The sequence below is a fragment of the Apus apus genome, chromosome 15 (assembly GCF_020740795.1).
Source record: "Apus apus isolate bApuApu2 chromosome 15, bApuApu2.pri.cur, whole genome shotgun sequence".
Lineage (NCBI taxonomy): Eukaryota > Metazoa > Chordata > Aves > Apodiformes > Apodidae > Apus > Apus apus.
In genome coordinates this window covers 610,606-629,378 of record NC_067296.1, presented here as the reverse complement: position 1 = coordinate 629,378, position 18,773 = coordinate 610,606, and the positions used below count along the sequence as shown (strand labels likewise).

The 18,773-nt window shown below is 45.4% G+C and overlaps 1 protein-coding gene across 9 annotated transcripts in view; it reads right to left on the bottom strand.

Moving 5' to 3' along the window:
• NCOA6 (nuclear receptor coactivator 6) overlaps window positions 1-15,586 on the bottom strand; it is a 48,019-nt gene extending 32,433 nt beyond the window's left edge. For 7 of the 9 annotated variants that reach the window (XM_051633452.1, XM_051633453.1, XM_051633449.1 and 4 more), the window contains exons 1-4: window positions 9,013-9,033; window positions 8,238-8,340; window positions 1,212-1,364; window positions 833-1,107 (exon numbers count right to left, since the gene is read on the bottom strand). In XM_051633452.1, the coding sequence (XP_051489412.1) occupies window positions 833-1,097 (265 nt within the window). In that variant the 5' untranslated portion in view covers window positions 1,098-1,107; window positions 1,212-1,364; window positions 8,238-8,340; window positions 9,013-9,033. Of the gene's footprint in view, window positions 1-832; window positions 1,108-1,211; window positions 1,365-8,237; window positions 8,341-9,012; window positions 11,685-15,508 lie in introns of those variants that run through there. The other 2 variants (XM_051633450.1, XM_051633451.1) reach the window with 2 other exon arrangements.
• Window positions 15,587-18,773: the final 3,187 nt, after the last annotated feature.

Genomic DNA, 18,773 nt, shown 5'->3' with positions numbered 1-18,773 from the left:
ATATCAGGTGTCAGTTATGTGGGATGAGGGGCCCTGCTGGGGAAACTGGGAGCAGGGAGGGAACACATCACTGATCCCAGCACTGACCCAAGCCACCACCACACTGCACCCTTCCAAAGGGAGGGCTCTTCCTTAAGAAAGGTTATTCTTGAACAAGCAAGACAATGTAACTGGGCAGCTGTGAGCCATCATGGTGAGACCCTCTGAAAAGATGCTCAGATGGCAGACAGATGTCTTTTTCCAGATCTAGATGCACTGGTAAAAGATGCTTTTGTCCCCAAAAGACGTCACTGTCCCAAAAGCCTGTTGTCACTAACTACATAGCTGTCCCCACAGCTCACTGGGCATATGAGGTCAGAGCACACCACATCCCCCATCAGAAAAATAAGAATCAGGTAGGGGAGGTCAGTGTAGCAGCAAAGGGGCAGAAATGTCTTGAACTGACACAGTTACTTAAGAGTGAACCTATTCTCAGGTGAACTGCAGTGGTTAAATTGGATGGTTTTGGCAGAGAAAAAAACCTCCCGTGTGGACAAGCCTCATTTCACTTCCATGTGACAGAGCAATGTGTGTGGAATGGAGAAAAATGACAGAAAAAAAGCAAGTAAAACATGGGAACTGAATAGGAATAAATGAACTCACTAATGAAAAACTGTAAAACTAGTGCTGAAATCTGTACTCTGTGTCTCTGGGAACAGCTCCCAATTCACTACAAATAACCCCAACAAATCTTATTACAAAGTAACTCAAAACCAATCGACTTACTTGTACAAGCACACTGACCACGAAAATAAAAAGGACAGGTAAAAAAAACGACAAGCGAGTACGTTACCCATGTGTAAAAGGCCAGGCACATTCTCCAGTATGATCTCCAGTTTCTGCTCAAGGTCTCTGTCACCTATATTTCCTTTAAAAGCCACAAAGATCGTGGAATCCTCAGGAGCAGCCTCCTGTTTCAGTTCATCTTCCTCCAGTCCTGAATCAAAATCCACCGCTAAGTCTTCCATAGCTGAGGAGTACAAGGAGGCATATGTATCTTTGACGTTAGGTAGATCATCCAAAACCATTGTTTCCAACAATGGGAACCTGTCAGACATTATGATGATGCTTGGAAAGGAAAAAAAAGAATTATAGTAAGTGTAATAATAAGTGTGTAAAGATATTAGCAACTGCTTTTAGGGACAAACAAGATCATTGACAGACAAACCTACCAGGTGACCCAGTGCTAGGGTCTGTGAGACAAACTGTGCAGCTCTGAACCCTGTGGCCATTGCAGTATCCAGGCTGCTCGTCCACTAGAACAAACAGAAGTGGTTTCCTGACAGAATCCTGCTGCACATGACTTGAGCAGTATTCCAGTTGACCTAAACAACAGTTGGGTAGAAAGGAAGGCAGAGGGGGGAAATAAAACAAGTCAATTACATTCATCTCCATAAGGTAGACAGGAGCAGTGAGCACCCAGCACTAATTCTGCAGTGCCCGACCGCCCAGACATTGTAAGACTCACAGCAGCAATCACAGAACAACAGCAGAACCCCACTAACTACAGATGAAATTTTGGGCACTCCTTTGCCAGCAAAGCTGCAGGAAAGCATAGAATGCTTTTACCAGGAGAAACTTAACATATGACAAGTATTTTACTAACATCCAGGGAAATCTCAGGTGCACTGTGCCTTCTTTCTAAAAGTTTGTAAAGATTTACATGTTTTCAGCTGCTCATTCACATTACCACCTGAAATTTGCTCCCCCCTGTGCTAACCCACAACTGACCCCATGCCTGGAGGTTGGAGAAGAATGAATTCAGTAAATCAAGTCACACACCTGATGCCTTTTACATTATAAAATGTCTAGTCTTTGTAATACATTTGACTTGGCATTATGACAGCAATCTGAGCTGTTATCTCTACAGTAGCACAACCTCTGACAACAGTTATCCATACATCTCTGGTGAATAATTCCAATGTTTATTTAATTGGGAGACACATTTTTCCACTCTGACAGAAGTCATCACAAAGCCTATGGCAGTAACTCCTCCAGACCTCTGTTCTCATGCTCAACACTTTGCAAGTGTTGCTAAAAGATTAAAACCATCTCTACCAACAGCCAAAGGTGATGCCAAAATCAAGAGAGGGACCTGCTCCTGAGTACCCCTGTCAAAACCAAATCAATTTGACAGCCAGGACTACCAAGACCCCATAACTCCAAAGCTGATGGTGCTCAGCACAACCCACCAAAAACGTTTAGTTCGGGTGACATCCCCTCAAATAGGACACAGATTGGGTTTTTGGCAGAGGTTCAAGTTCTCAAACACAAATTAAAACCACAACTCTGAGATCAAAGGGGAGCTGCAGATTCTGGCCAGAAAACAGCCTTTTTAAATAGAGAAGATAATTGTGTTAGACAAACTTGGCTTGAACTTTATGTTATTCACACACTCACATTATGTCACTGAAGTGACAATATCACACACAAATACACAAGGACTCAGAAGTCACAAAACACCCACAGTCTCTATGTCTAGTCTATCACTTACTGTGATTTTCCGAAATCCCCTGCAACCCTACATCACACCAGGCTGGGTAAGTGGCATTAACTAATAATCATCGATTTCCCACCAAGTTCCTCTCTTCACACTGCAGCACCAGACATTCATTCTCAAAATCAACTCAGTTAATTTTGTCTCATAACCTCTTCTGCAGTCTTGCAACAGACAGTGAGAAAAAATTTTTCACAGCCACCAATCTATTTCCACAGTGCTTTCACAAGTTACATATTATTACCATGAACATTTTAAAGATGGGGAATAGAGATCAAAATGTTAAAATTCATTACCAGGTGAACACAGAGAGAATTCAAACTTCCCTTTTTTTTTTTTTTTTTTTTTTACCCAGGCTCTTTGCTGCTCAGCTCTGCATCTAAATTACAGGTCTGAGTGTTTGGCACCTCCATGAAGTCCAACTACTCAGTTTCATGTCAGCTGCTCAGAAAATGAGAATGTCAATTAATATCCATATGTGAAAAAGCTGTTTTAATTGATTTGCACACAATTTCTTGGACAGGGAACTTCCTTACCAAAGCTGGCTTTACACCAACTAGGAGAGAATTCATTCTCCCTCTGCATTCCTACATCATTCATTACCTACACACTGACTTCAGGGAGAAAGGAGCTGGGAGTCCCATACAAATAATCTTTTTAACAACCAAGCACAGTCATTGTGTGCACTGAATGAGGCAAGCATCCTGTGAAAGAGAAGAAATATATTTTGAAGAAAATTACAGAGAAAATAATTTATCTGAAAATCTTGAGTAAGTTTTTCAAGGAGAGAGATCTCAGTTCAATATACAGGCTCTTGCGTGTAGAAAAAGCACAAGGACTTGGGGGGGATGGGGTGTTCCACCTGCAGCAAGAAACAAGAATATTTCTGACAGTCCCTGACAACAAAGAAATAAATTGTCTTCTGTAAGAACATTTCAAATCTTTTTTGGAATTAAGTGTCTGAAGCATTCATCTTCTCTGTGAAAGTGCAGAAGACCCCCAGACTGCTTAAACCATTCTTCTAAAGATTTCACTAAAGTGCTACAGTTCAGAACCAGATGCCACCAGCCTGGCCTCAATGTGCCAAAATCTGACTGGATTTGTTGAAATTATGTTATGAAATATAGTTTGTTTAATCCTGAAGGAACACAGGCCTTTTTTTCATTTGACTCAGAAAATCACGGGATTGTAGGGAAAGCTTGAATTAAGGAAAACAAACAAACAAACAACCCCAAACTGAGCTTTAAATTTTACTTTCTGGATAAGAATATGTAGCTGCAGCTCCCGTTGAATGTTTGAGGTTTTTTTCACATTATGGCCCTCAAGGATCCCTGCTACATGCATCTTCCCTCTCTCCCTCTCAAAACTACACAATTTAGTTCATTCCTATATTCAGGGATAATTTATCTCAAGGATGACAGAAGCAAGCAATTATTTGCAAAATCTTCCTCTTCAGACAGAGCACAGCACTCTGGCCATCTCAAACCAAATGAATCCCAGCTGCATCCATCAGACTCACAAACTCTGATCTCCTGGTTACGGGGTTGGCTCCCATAAATCATGAGCCAGGACATGGTCATAATCACCATGTACATTCACTCCACACTCCTGCACATGAGCAGGAAAAGCCTTTGGCCTAAACACAGCCAGGTAAAAAACTCTGGAAGTTCAACAACTCCTGTAAAGGAGGTGAACTCCTAGCAGGCTACAGAGCATCCCTGAGGAGCATGATCTGCATAACCACTGCACGTTTCATGGACTTGAGCATTCATGCTCTCCTGGCAGCACAAAACGGTCTCTGAATATCATCCTCCCTTCAAAACGCACACACAGCCTCCTTCCTGCCCCACACTCTCTTGGTCCTGAGTTTCCAATTTAACATATCCAATTACACAACTGTTTTTGGAAACTCAGAGCAAGTCCAGTGCTACCACATGGCCACCACCTCCCCAAGAACCTGTCTGGGACTGGCCACAGCAGCATGGAAAGCGATATGCCTGTTTATGAAGTTGGCCTTATTGAGTGTAGTCCAGTTATTGAAATTATGTAACTGAAGGAAGATAGGCAGGGATAAGTATGCAGATAAACTAATAATGAAAAGGCACCTGAAGGATTGTATGGGGGAAGGGGGTAGCAGGGAACAGCCCATGAAGACTGGAGTGTCCAAACTGAAGGACACACAGTCTGCCCCAGGCTGCTGAAGGCTGTAGCTGCCAGGTACACTCAGCATATGGAGAAAAACAGAACAGAATCCAAGGGTCTGGGATGGAAAGCATTGTGACTTTGTTAGCTGAGTTTTTATCCTGACTTAGTTCGCAGAAGCTTCGAAGTTGGGCCTCAGCTTAATCCAGCAGGATTTGGGTTTTCTATTATTTTTACTTCATTTTTTAAAGTTTTTTACAACATGAAGCTGCCACTCAAATTTCTCAGCAAGAAAGGTGAGCTGTATTTTGTCTGCAGAAAACATCCCCAGTTCCCCTGACTTCAAAGAAGACAGGGCTGATGGTCTGCTGTGCTTCTTTGTCAGGAAACTGTTTTTCACAAAGTTAAAGTATAATTTTACAAATCCTCTTTGTATATGATGATAGTAAAAGACCATTGGGTTCACCAGTCAGCCTGAGCTGTGTTCAGCCTGGAGAAAAGAAGACAAAGGAAACCTGGACATGGCCATCCTAATCCTGGGACCACTAGGCTGTTCTTCATTAATCCCAGCTGCCCATGGCCTCCAGGATTTATGTTTCACCTTAATGGTGGGATTTGGGCTATATCCCTTTCCCTAGGAAAGTGTGCAAGGTTCAAGGTAAAGCTGACTTCCAGGGTCTTTGCAATGTTGAATTGCTAGAAAATAGTTAGATAAAGTATAAAATAAAATTAAACATCTCCACTCCTTGCAACTCCTATTCACTTTGACTCCTGATGAAAACTTGCCAGTAGTTCTGATGCTCTGGAACTGGTGTCTGTTGTGATGTTTCATCATTGGTTTGTGCTCTCCTACCTATCCTTGTTCTTCTTCAATTTTTGGGCTTAGAATTGTTCTGTCTTGGGTTTGTATCACAGCGAGCACATTGGGACTCAACACAGACAATAAATAGCATTGCAACAGCTATTAAAATTCAAAGCCACTGTCCAGTACTGCCAGGGTAAAACATCAGGTTTTCCCATGCCAGGCAATCCTGAGAGAAAGCAAAAAGCAAGATGCCTTTCCTGTCTTGGCACTGAGTCACTGATGTGACTGTCAATTGGACATTTTAGGAGCAACAAAGATTATGATATGAATGCAGTTTAATCAGGCATTTTACAGCAGCAACAGGGGCAATTAAAAGTGTTTTAATACTTTCAGGTCAAGATTTAAAAATATATAATTTATTGCTGCTGATTTAGAGATTAACATTGTGCCAATTAATCAATTACTCAGTATAAAGAATTGACAGTTCATGGACATTCTTTTTCCAGGCTGGCAAACTACAATCTAATGGCTGAGGCTTTCTTTAAATATATATATATAGAGCTAGAACAACAGCTATTTCAGAAGAAAGGCAGCTGGGAAAGTATAGGCAAAATAAGACCTACACTGAGAACCCTGGCAATTTTTATAAACTTCTGTAGCCACAGGGAGCACTGGAACAGGCTGCCCAGGGAGGCTGTGGAGTCTCCATCACTGGAGACATTCAACACCTGCCTGGATACAGTCCTGTGTAAAATGCTCTAGGTTATCCTACTTCAGTGGGAGACTTGGACTAGATGATCTCTAGAGGTCCCTTCCAGCTCCAGCAATTCTGTGATTCTGTAATTCTGTGAAAACAATTGAGCAATTAGAATGTGCAAGATGGAGACCACCTGGAGGAAGAATTCACATAGGATGCAGCAATGTCTCAGCCTAGACAGGGGCTGGTGGACAGCTGGATCCCACCACACACCAAGGGAATCAAAAGACAGGTTGTCATGCCATGTCCTGTCCCTCACTGACCACCTGATGGCACAAGGAACCTGCACAACAAACCCTGTGTGACTGGGCAATAAGTGGAAAATCCTGTCCATTCCCAGTGAGAAATGGGTTTAAAGCAAAACCTGAAATAGCCAGCTGTCATCAGCTGGGAAGCAGCTGAGCCCTGGGAAGCAGCAAGCTCAGGGTGCTAGCACCTCCAGATGGATGTGCTGATCTCTGGGCATAAAACAACCAACAAAGAATGGAAAGGAAAAACCTGGCCTCTTGGTATCCTCATCCTAAGATCCACTCAACTGATCCAAACTTAAGGTTATGAAAATTTGTTTCTTAAACAGAACTTGAAATCTCATGTTGCTTTTTTCTAACCATTGCCCTACACAAAGCCAGTAAACCAGACCAAGGCTTTATCCAGTAACTCCTCTGAGGTTTCCTGCCACACAGTCTATTCATTCACCAGCTGGTTACACAATACAGGCTGCTCAAAATAAACACTTCCACTACTGATGTCACACCACAGCATGCACCCTCTCAAAACAAATATGCAGGGAGCACAACTAAATAAAAAGTACTAAAATCCTGCTCTATGCCTGAGAAAGTACTCTTCCGAATTACAAAAAGGATTGGAAAGGGTGAGGGCAGAAGGATGGACTGATGTCCTTCATTAGCAGATGGCAGAAGTTAGCACTGAGCAGGGTCCTCTTCACACTGACCATTACTTAAAGCTTCAACAGGGAAGAGAAAGAAAAATCAGTCCAGAACTGAGACTACAATCAAGTCCCTTGGGTAATCCAGAGCTGAGAGTGAGGAGAAAAAGTCTTTGAGAGCAGTAGCAACATAATTTCCAAAGCCTACAGAACCGTCCTTGCTTCTGCCCTCATTGAAAAATGGTTTTCAAGTAACTTGATAGGAAAAAAAAAGAAAAATATTTTTTAAAGCATGTCTCGAATAATAGACTTGAATCTTTCCTTTTTTCCTTTATGTGCCAGTGACAAAGTGTGTAAAGTTTTTCAGGATGAGGATGGAGGAGGTTCAGCATTGCCAGAATACTGTTGACAAGACACTTTGCTTTTAATACATAACAGATACATACATGCACCCACTCAGGTATACTTCTAAAATATACCACCTGGAAAACCCAGAACCACTTTGATCACAACATTTTTTTTATTGCAAATATGTTAACAGTGTATTATGCTCCTACAACTGTTTCAGGCTCTTTGTTGCCTAGCAGAGTAATCTTGGAGCTTGTTAAATTGGACCAATGAATAAATCTATATACACACAGCTGTTCTACGACCCAAAGATTAAAATGACATAACTGGTTTTGGCAAAAATATACAAAACACACCTTAAAATAGGTTCTAGACTAGTGTCTTCCTGACACAAAGAGATTAAATACGGCTAAGAATCACTGTTATAATACAGAAGAATTCCTAAAAGTAAACTAAAACATGCAGTAAAATTTCCTCTGGAACAACTTTGCCTGGGGTAGCTCCAGTAATTTGGAACTCTAAACTTTGGCAATAAAGAGGGGTAACACCAAAAAACATGTCAACTGTCCTCTTTGGGAGGGAAGGTCTGAGAACAGCTACAAACCTGATGGCAAATGCCACAACCATCTATGGCACACTGAAAATTCAGCTCTGGAGACACCTCAGACTTTCAAACACACAAACATCAGAGGCAAGGAGCTATCAATTGAAAAGTTAGGGTAAGAATATGTATTCAGATGAATCATATACTTATTTTACCTACCAAAACGAATTCCACAACTTCAGTATTTTGTGGCATGCAGCAGATCTTCAGGTAATTCCCGACTGGCAAACATGGTTAAACAGCAACTTCCAAAAGTGTAATCCTGAAAGAAAACCATCATGTTTCATCAGTCAATGATGCAAAATAATCAAAATACTCACTATAACAAAGCAAATACCTTGATTTTTAATTCTCAGTTTTGTACCAAATCCAACTCCCTCCATAGTCATGTAAAAAACATGTCTTACTAAAATATTAACAGCAAAAAATGAGGATCTAGAGAAATCAACATTTAATTAGACAAAAAATCTGAATTTGTTTGGGTCTGAATCCCTTTGGCTGGAACTAACATTTTACTCTTCTGAACAGGGCAAGTTTTATCTAGAAAAATCTCTTTATTTAAGTCTTAAGATAAACTCTTCTATATTAAATTATTCTTCAGAAAATGAAATTGGCACAAGTAGGATGCACTTCAGCTCCTCCTAACGGGGCACCTAAACTGGCTCAGGTTAAGTACATTCCAGGAACACATCACAAACCCACAAAACCACCTCAGATGGATGTTTTTATTGCAGGTGGCCAACAAAGCCAGGTGAATTCGTTCCCAGAACCTGCTCCTGTTCATGGTCTCATCAAGTTGCACTCAAACCTCTTAGGGTAATGAAAATGCTGCAGCAAAGCTAATGGCTTCAGTGAAAACAAAACACTGCCCGTCAAATCAAGAATATGTATATTACCAGCCCAGTGCTAGTTTTCAAGCAAATTTTCTGCTTACATGCCAGCCTGCTCACCAGTGGTGAAGGGGACTACCCACAAACAAACTGGGGAAGCAGAAGAGGGAAGAAGACTCGGAAAAACAGAGCAGAAATTTGCTGTCTTCTATCCAGATGAGGAAGTAAAATCAGTTTTCAAGCCTGAGTGCTTGGTCACAGCCTTTGCACTCCTGCCAGCCCAGCAGCTCCAAGGTAAGGAAAGAGTATTACATTAAATGCAGCCATTCTCATTAAAGCCTTTGTAGCAGTTTCAGCAGTCACCTAACACTTTTCAACCTCTGGTATCTTCCTGCATTTCTAAATTAGTATTCAAGAAGCAGTATAGTATGAAGTAGAAGACCTGAGTGGCTAAAACATAAGCAGTAACTTTGCTCTATCCAGCTAGATGCAAATCTGCCTAAATCACATAACTGGACATTAAGCCAACAAGCAAAACCAAAATCTGCAATTCCAAACCTTAATATAATTTATTAAGTGTAAGCCAAAACTAAAAAAGCCTTCCACGTTCTACAGCAGATCCTGCAGCAGTTCTATTTTTTCACCCTTTTTATAAAGGTTGTTCCATGGATTATTTTAGGCAGCCTAAAATTGAGTCACACAGCAAACCAAGTGGTTATCTCCAAAGTCCTGCTAAGAGTTCATGTGAAAGGACAGTCCCGACTTTCCCAGGAAAAGCTGCTTTCATGAAGGCCTCAAAGCCGACAGAAGTCAGCCCCATGCAGACTGCCCCTGCCTTAGCACAACAGGACTGAAGGTGCTGAACTGGAGGGAAAACCATCTGAACTCCTGGGTGCAAGGAACCAAGGGGCTTTTTGTTCCTCCAGTTCTCCCTTCTGAGGGGAAGGGTGACCTTCCCTCACCAGAGGGCAAGGTATGAGATGGTCTGCACACACTCAGCTGCTGAAGGGAAGAGAGGACTGAGAAAGTTGGGCTGCCCTAGCAAGCCCCTGTAAGAAACTGAGGATGGTCAGTCTGGGCTATAGAAGGAGGAACAATTCACTGCTGCTGTCACCATTCCCTTGGTACCAAATTTGGGTAAGGAAAATAACTCATCGACATTGCCTCATTAACTCCAGCTTTACCTGACAGATACTTCGGAAATACCTAGAGACTGGAGGCAAGGAATCAGTAAGAACAGCCCTGTGAAGCATTCCAGCTACAGCAAATGGGTTGTTCAGAGCTTGTGCTTCCCCAAATGTCAAGAAAACAAGTCAGCCAATGGGAAGCAGGACCTCATCCACTCCCACTGCTCCCACTGTTCTGCTGCACTCCCAGACCAAGGGTTTCTGACAGGAGAAAATTACAGCTTGTTATAACACCTGTGGCCTTATCCTGATGCATGCTGATAGCAGGGTTAGTGGAACACTGGTTTGGTAAAGTTTCATCAAGTTTATTGAAACCTCACAACTCACACCAAGCTGCAACAGACACGTCTCAACTGAGCCATTAATGTTTATTTCAACAAAACTTGACTGTCAAGATCATCAGGGTTGCTTTAAAAAGCAAGATGATCACTCCAGAATGAGTTTTAACGGCAGCTAGGGTAGCCATATAGAAATTCCCACTTTTCATAGCTGAGATACCTACACAAGGAGGTTTCCAGCCTTCTCCCTAAGCCACAATTAACTCAGAATCCACAATTTTCTTGAATGTAGCTGAATTATTAATTTCACATGTTAAGGACATCTCCAATTGGAAGAAATACACCATAGCTAGTGACACATTAATGCCATGACAGAGCTCTGCCCTATGCAACTCTCCCCAAAGATCCATCAATGCAATCAGCAAACAAGTCAAATGAGATGCTGTTAAAAAACAGATGTAACTTGATGAGAAACTGTATTTTATCTCGCCTTCCAAAGGCTATGAAGAAACTCCTTTCCAAGTAGGAATCTCTTAATAGTTTGTATTGTGGCATGCTTTTTATTTAAATTTTAACTTAACTGCTACCGAACCTTTCTGGGCTGACATGCCCCACAGGTACTCCTTTATCATCAAATTCTCACTGAGCTTCATACATAAATAACCAGTCAAGGTGCTGTTGCGATTACCAGTCCTGAACTAAGGTTTGACTGAGAACTGCACCTCTTGTTTATTACAACATTCTTCCTTCTTACATGTAATAAAGCTCTAGGAAATGTCACTAGAGCTTGTTAAATTCTGAAATGTTATCAAGTATGAAGAAAATATTTATTTTAAAACAAACAGCTTAGAAGCAATTCCTTCAGTATGAGGCACTCAATAATGAGACACTCTTCCTTGACCAAAAAATATCAATAGATGTGAATATGACACAAGTAGGTATAGGTTTTGTTAAAATCAAGACTGTTCTGAGAGTTTCCTGATTGTATAAAAACCTGCAGCTTATTTTGTGCTGCTCTGGACTTTTGGAAGAATCAGCTTCAAAGATGTCATTTACTGTCACTATTTCTCTTAAGAACCACATAATCACTGGTCAACTTTGTACCTTCTGGTAAGATCAGAATGCAACAGAACTAGACAGCAATGCCTCCTTGCAGGGATGGGAAGAGCACTCAAAAAAGCACTTAGAAGGAACAGCTTCTCACATGGCAACCAAAAGATAAGGCTCTATTTCTTACTCAGTATTATTCTTATGTGTGCAATAATAATAATAATAATAATAATAATAATAATAATAATAATAATAATAATAATAATAATAATAATAATAATAATAATAATACAAAACCAACTGGTAATGTTTTTGCCTTGGGAGGTCTAGCTCCTACAGTCCCAGTCCCAAGACTGAAGAAGCCAACTCCTCAACTTCTCTGTGAAAGAGACCCATCAACACTGCCACTCTCAGCCCTGGATCTCATCTCTCTTGTCTCTCCACTCGCTGCTGGCAAAAAAAGACGCCAAAACTTCATATTTATCAGGAAGCAAGGCAGAAATAATGCCTCATGTTTCCCTTCTGTCATCCAGCAAGGAGGGAGGCTCGTGAGAATGTGCCTGTGCAGGTGTGTGCAGAGCAGAGCACAGCAGCTCACTCAGTTTCTTTGAGCACAGCCCAGAAACCACGGTGACACGCGCAGCCTCGTCCCAGCTTCACAGCCTTGGCAGGTCATTTGGGTTTTAAAAGAGTAAAAATTCTAACATTAGAATTATATACACAGGATTTGGAAAATTTAATAATATGCATTTTTTGGTGGGAAGAACTAGATCACTTCCTTTCACACACTGAAAACCAAATGCTCAGGCTCCCACGTACATAACACAGTCCAAGCAACTTCCCATCCCGGATGATCAGCTTTCATGATGACAAATAAATTTGGACAAGGCATCATTCATCTCCTGTACTTCTCCCACCTGACACAAATCCCATTCAAAGCCTTGTGCAGGGCACTGATTCAAGACTACTCATTCAAGCTGGGGAAGGAAGTTCCAAAGAGATGATAGTTCCCACAAGCTGTGCAGTGCCATGCCCAGCTCCCAAACCAGCCATGCTGCCACACACGTTGCTCGCCTCTCTTTTTCCCTGAATATGCAGGGAAGGGTTATTTCCTGTGACACAGCCCCCAGACTGCAACATATACATGACAGAATTCACTTCTTGTTTCTACTTTTAATGACAGCAATAGCCATTTTTGATGGGCTATTCAGAGAGCAGGCAGGATGCTGTTAATAGCATCAACTCATGGCAGACAACACACTGGGTGGAAAATTACCCCCAGTGCCAAATGGAGAAAAATCCCAGGCTATTCCTCCTATGTAATCCAAAGTCCAGATGAATTTTCAATGCCAGCAGCATCACTGAAAAGACTTTTTTCCTTCCTTCTAATCAGTTAGAAGGACAGACAAGCTGAATTTCATACATCACCTTGAGCCAAACCTCCAGCTGCCAACGCATCCAAACTAAGGAGCACATTGACTACGTGGCTGAAACACTGAGCTGTCTGCCATGGGACATCAGTGATCTGCTCTGGAGGGGACAGCTGGGTTCATAACCATGTCAAGACAAACCACAAAATCACTGTGGCCTCAGGAGAGCCAGGGATGAACTGGTCAACTGTCTCTTAGATAGGAAGTATCTCATCTGGAGCTTGATGATGCGTCCTCCCTGCCTCAAGTCTGTGTCATCTCAGATGATTTCTCCTTCCACTTCTGCCCTTTAACTTCTCCAACCCTACATATTCTCCCACTACTTCTGCTCTAGCCCAGCATCATGGAACAAGTTTATGCTTGAAGACAGTTTCTGCAATACAAGACACTTTGTCATGGCCAAGTCTTGCTGTTGAGTGGTCTACACACGACCTTTGCTCTGCTCACTCCCATCCTCTCTATGCCACAGGATTTGTATTTCTCAACAGAAACCACTTGCTTTTGAAACAGGTAACACCAGCACACCTTCTGCCCTTCACAGGCACACTAGTGATTTATGTCACTACTGCAAATCAGACTTACAGCCACATTAACCCTTTGCTATCTTCAGCAGCAAACCCGTTACCACTGCAGATTATTACATTTAGAGTGTCTGTTTAACTCGACTGTGACTCCAGCTGCCAACCAAAAGCAATAAATAGGGTATTAGAAAATCAAATCTATTTAACATTTTAGTTATCAGTTTGAAACACTAAACATCTACTCCAAAAGCACAGTCTTTGACAGTATTCTACCTAAACAGAACAAAGACTGTTCAGCAGAATTTACCTCCATACCCCATATTTGCAAATATTTAACCATTGAAAAATTAAAACACTGAGTTCATAGATGCACTGGGGGGGGGGAGAGGGCACATGGATTTCTCAGCTTTCTACACATACCGTTGTTTTTTATTTTAAGGAAGCAGCTCTTTTTTTACTAGAACAGTGTACAATTACTGCATCAGTTGGAAGTCTGTAATAAGCAACTCCTCCTTGAAAGTCCTACAGAAGAACAGGCTTCTGGGCTGGAGAGCACTGCTGGGAGATGTGCCAGCCAAGATCCAAAGCCTAACAGATAACCCTGCTGTAGCTTTCAAATACAAAGAAATGTCTTTTCTCAGTGGAAGATCAGGTCCACGTGCAGCTTCCCCCATTCTGATTTTATCTCACAGGAGTGTCAGGATAGAGCATTGCTGGGAAAGATTTCCTGGTGAAGCCAGCTAACTTTTCAAGGAAGCCACATGGCTCAGTGAGTATTTGTAGAGCATGTGGATTTCCAGCAAACACCTTGATCCCTTGCTGTAGGTAGTGTGTTTAGTCCAGGGGCTGGTGGACCTGGACATTTTGGACATGTGCCTGAGACCTTTGTTTCTCTCTCCACAAGCAGCATAGAAAAGCTGGGAATGCTTGCTAGAGCTGGAAAAGAGCTGCTAAACCCCAAAGTTGTGGTTATTACACTTGACGACCTTTTCTAAAAATGTCAAATTTGTTCTCTGTGGTTGGTTTCTCATATGGGAAATACTGAAAGATGCTCGAGCTAAAGAACCAGCCAGAAAAGACTACAATGCACACTAACGACAAATGCCAACAAGAGCCACCATCTTTCCTCTAATGAAATTCAAATGAGAAAGGTTTTACTGCAGTTTCCAGTTACAGCCCTGAGCACAAACATGCGTGTCCTGAAGCTGAAGGTTTATGAAGAGACAAAGCTCCTAAAGCCACAATCTGGGACCCGCCTTCAGAACCAACACTGAGGCGAGTGACAGAACAGCTCTCTGCTTCCCATTCCCCAAAGGACTCTGAAGGAAAACCCCGGGATTTCGGAGCCGTTCTGAATGCAAAGGATTTTTAGAGAAACGCAGAAATCAGAAGGAATAAGTTGAGCAGCCTTTCTCTGACTATTTCCGAGAGTTACCCAGGGGTTCAAACAAAAGCTTGGGTTCACAGAAACGTCAACGCATCCCGGCTGACATCTTACAAAGACGTCAACGCCCGCATGAGGTCAGGGCTGAGAAACAAAAATCAGCAACAAGGTCCCAAGGCGAACAGAGGTTTCGGGGACTAACAGCATCGGGCTGCTCCCCACGCCGGGCCACGAACGCTTTCCTCCCCCGGGACATAAAACGCTGCCCTGGGCGCTGCGCAACCCGGCGACCACCCCTCAGCCCCGGGCGGCAGCACCGGGCCGAGCTCCGGGTTCAGCGGGTGGTGGCGAACGGCTGCCGGGACAAATGGGGCCGCTCGAGCGGCCAGTCCCGCCCGGCTGGCCCGGCCCGGCCCGGCCCGGCCCGGCAGGCTGCAGGCCGCGGGGGCTCCAGGCCGCGGGCCCCGCAGGACGCTGACAGGCTCCTGCCGCGGAGTCCCGGGGGGCCCGGCAGCCCCCGGCACCCCGGGCAGCCCGGCCCAGGCCCGCCCGCGCCCCGCCAGGCCCCGCTGCCCCTTCCCGCCGCGCCGTCCGCCCGCGGCCCGCGCCCGCCGCACCGCGCCGAGGGCCCGGCCTGGCTCCGGGCCCGGGCCGCCGCCGGCCCTGACACCGCCGGGCCGCCGCTTCCGCCCCGCTGCCGGGTCCCCGCGGCCCCGGAGAGGCCCCGCGGCGGGCCCGCCCCGCCCTCACCTGGCGCTGCCGCCGCTGGTGCCCGCCGTGACGCCGCCGTGACGCCGCCGTGACGCCCCCGTGACGCCGCCGCGCCCGCGCCGCCAGAGCGCGCAGGGGGGCGGGGCCGCCGGGGCCGAGGGGCGGAGCCTGCGCGCGACTCCGCCCCTCCCGCCGCGCACGTGACGCGGGGGCGGGGCCCCTGCGGGAGTCCCCGCATCGCGGGTCCTGCGGGGCGGGAGAGACCCTGGAGATCATCAGGTCCAACCATCCACCCTGCAACCCCCACAGCTAAACCATCTCCCAAAACGCCACATCCACCCCTGCTCTGAACACCTCCAGGGATGGTGCCTCCCCCACCTCCCTGGGCAGCCTGTTCCAAGGCCTCAACACTCCAGCCTGGACCTCCCCTGGTGCAGCTTGACCCCATCTCCTCTTGTCCTGTTGCTGGTGACCAGGGAGAAGAGCCCAACACCCACCTCACCACAACCTCCTCTCAAGTAGTTGTACAGAGCAATGAGGTCTCCCCTCAGCCTCCTCTTCTCCAGGCTGAACAGCCCCAGCTCCCTCAGCCTCTCCTCATCAGGCCTGTTTTCCAGACCCCTCATCAGCCTGGTTGCCTTTCTCTGCCCCTTCTCCAACACCTCCATGTCCTTCCTATCCTGTGGTGCCCAAACCTGCCCCCAGTGCTCGAGGTGTAGCCTCACCAAGGCTGAGCAAAGAGAGGGGCAGGATCACCTCCCTGGTGCTGCTGGTCACACCGTTCCTGCTGCAGGCCAGGGTGGTGGTGGCCTTCTTGGCCACCTGGGCACATAAAAGTCTGTCCTCTGTCAAGGTTAGGAATAAAAGAATAATGAAGGACTTTATAGGAAGTTACTGGGAAACAGAATCACAGAATCACTGTATAGTAGGGGTTGGAAGAGACAAAACCAAAACCAAACCAAAAAAACCAAAACCACAAAAAAACCCACCCAGGGCAGATCCCTCAGAAAGGCATCCAGACAGGTCTGGAAAGTCTCCAGAGAAGGAGACTCCACAGCCTCTCTGGGCAGCCTGTCCCAGGGCTCTGTCACCCTCACAGCAAAGAAGTTCTTCCTCATGTTCAGTTTGACTCTCCTGGGCTCCAGTTTGAATCCACTGCTCCTCATCTTATCACAGGGCACAAGTGACAAGAGCTTGTCCTGCCTTCTTGATGACCTCATGTATTTATAGACATTAAGATCCCCCCTCAGCCTTCTCCTCTCTAGACTGAACAGCCCCAGGTCTCTCAGCCTTTCCTCATCAGGCAGGTGTTCCAGTCCCTTCACCATTCTTGTAGCCTCCCTTGGACTCTCTCCAGTAGATCCCTGTGCCTCTTGAACTGGAGAGCCCAGAACAGGACACAACACTCCAGGTGAGGTCTCACCAGGGCCGAGTAGAGGGGCAGGAGAACCTCCCTTGACCTGCTGGAGACACTCCTCCTAATGCACCCCAAGATACCATTGGCCTTCTTGGCCACAAGGGCACATTGTTGTCCCATGGAGAACTTGTTGCCTACCAGGACTCCAAGGTCCTTCTCCATGGAGCTGCTCTCTAGCAGATCACCTCCTGGCCTGTCCTGGTGCATTTTGTTGTTCCTCCCAGGTGCAGGACTCTGCATTAGCTCTTGTCGAACCTCACGAGGCTCCTCTTTGCCCAGCTCTCCAGCCTGTCCAAATAAAGTTTTTAATTCAGAGGAATTTTACTTTGGAGGCTTTTAATTCCGAGGAACTTTTCATCGCAGTGAATTTCCTTCCATCTTTCCACTGGGGAGATGGGAAAGAAGCCAGAGCATGACCTGACATGGGTTCAGTTAATGCCAACTTTTAATTAAAAGTCTGTTTATTTGGTTAATGAAGAGACGCAGTGGCCCCATGGGTGACACTTGCTTTGTGAAAAGACCCCTCAACAGTGGGGGTTACAGCAGAGTGGGACAGAGCCCTCCTGTTTGCCCCTCCTTTATTATAAGAATATTAAATCTTATCCTACAAACCTTATTTATGAGAAAACCGTATTAAAAAGGCCCTGCAGAACTGTCTGTCTGCCAGTCATTGCTGTGAGCAGAAAGTTGTAACCTGGCCCTGGGGAAGAAAAGAAACACGTGGCAGTTCCTGTGTCAGGCTGGTAGAATAATCAAAAGCCCTTTGTGGGTGAAATGAAGGTTTTGGGCCTGCAGGAGTCAGGGGGGTGAGTGATGGGAAGGGGAGCAGGTTCTGCTGGGGCTGCACAGCAGGAGGCAGCCCCCCCAGCCCCAGCACGGCCTCTCTGCCCATTCCTGCAGGACAAATGGCATAAAAAGAGGAAAACTTGGGGGTTTTTTTGCAAAACCTTTTAAATACAATACTCCCACATCCCATCTGTCCCTGCGGCTGGCAACACACACACAAAAAACCCCCTCTTGTTAAAAAATGATCGTGTACGTGCACTTCACAAAACCAAGCAAACCAGACTGCTGAGCGTCAGGGAAATGCTGCTGGGCTGTGGGAAGCTGCCAGCAGGGCAGGTTGGTTCCTTTGTTTGCAGCTCTGCTCCTGGCAGGCAGAGAAGTGGCAGCAAACCCTTTGCTGAGGGGCTGTTCTCCCCAGGCCTTTTTCCCCAGTGTCTGGGACAGGGGACGATGCCCAGCACCTCTCTGGTGTGCTGTGGTGAAGTGAAAAGCCCTTCCTAAGCCCCAGAGACCCCTGGAGGTGTCAGAAGAGGGGCTGGGGTGTCTGTCACACCCACCCCCACAGGGGTGGGAATGAAGAAGGTTTGTTACATCCCACTGTCTCGGCCCGAGTTCCTCTTTGCATCAGGGTGGACATTCCCCTGCCTTGCCTCTCTGCTCTCCTCTTCTGAGGCAGGCTGGAATCAGGAGGGAGCTGAGAGACTCTGGCACCCAAGGAGTACCTTCCTCACTTGTCCTCATGCTTTCCTCTGTCCTCAGGAAACCCTTCTCATCCCAGCTGCATTTAACTTCCTCCTCCTCCAGCCTGATCTCCAGTATCATAGAATAGAACCATAGGAAGGTTTGGGTTGGAAGGGACCTCAAAGATCTTCTAGATCCAGCCCCCCTGCATGGGCAGGGACACCTCCCACCAGCCCAGGCTGCTCCAAGCCCCATCCAACCTGCCCTTGAGCACTGCCAGGGATGGCATGCAGACATCCATCACTGAAATATGGAAGATCTTTCCAAAACTGCTGTGATGAAAATAGCTGGGTGATGCATGGGGCTCCTCCTGATTCTTTGCAAAACCTTACAAACCCTCAGTGCTTTTTATGTGTTCAT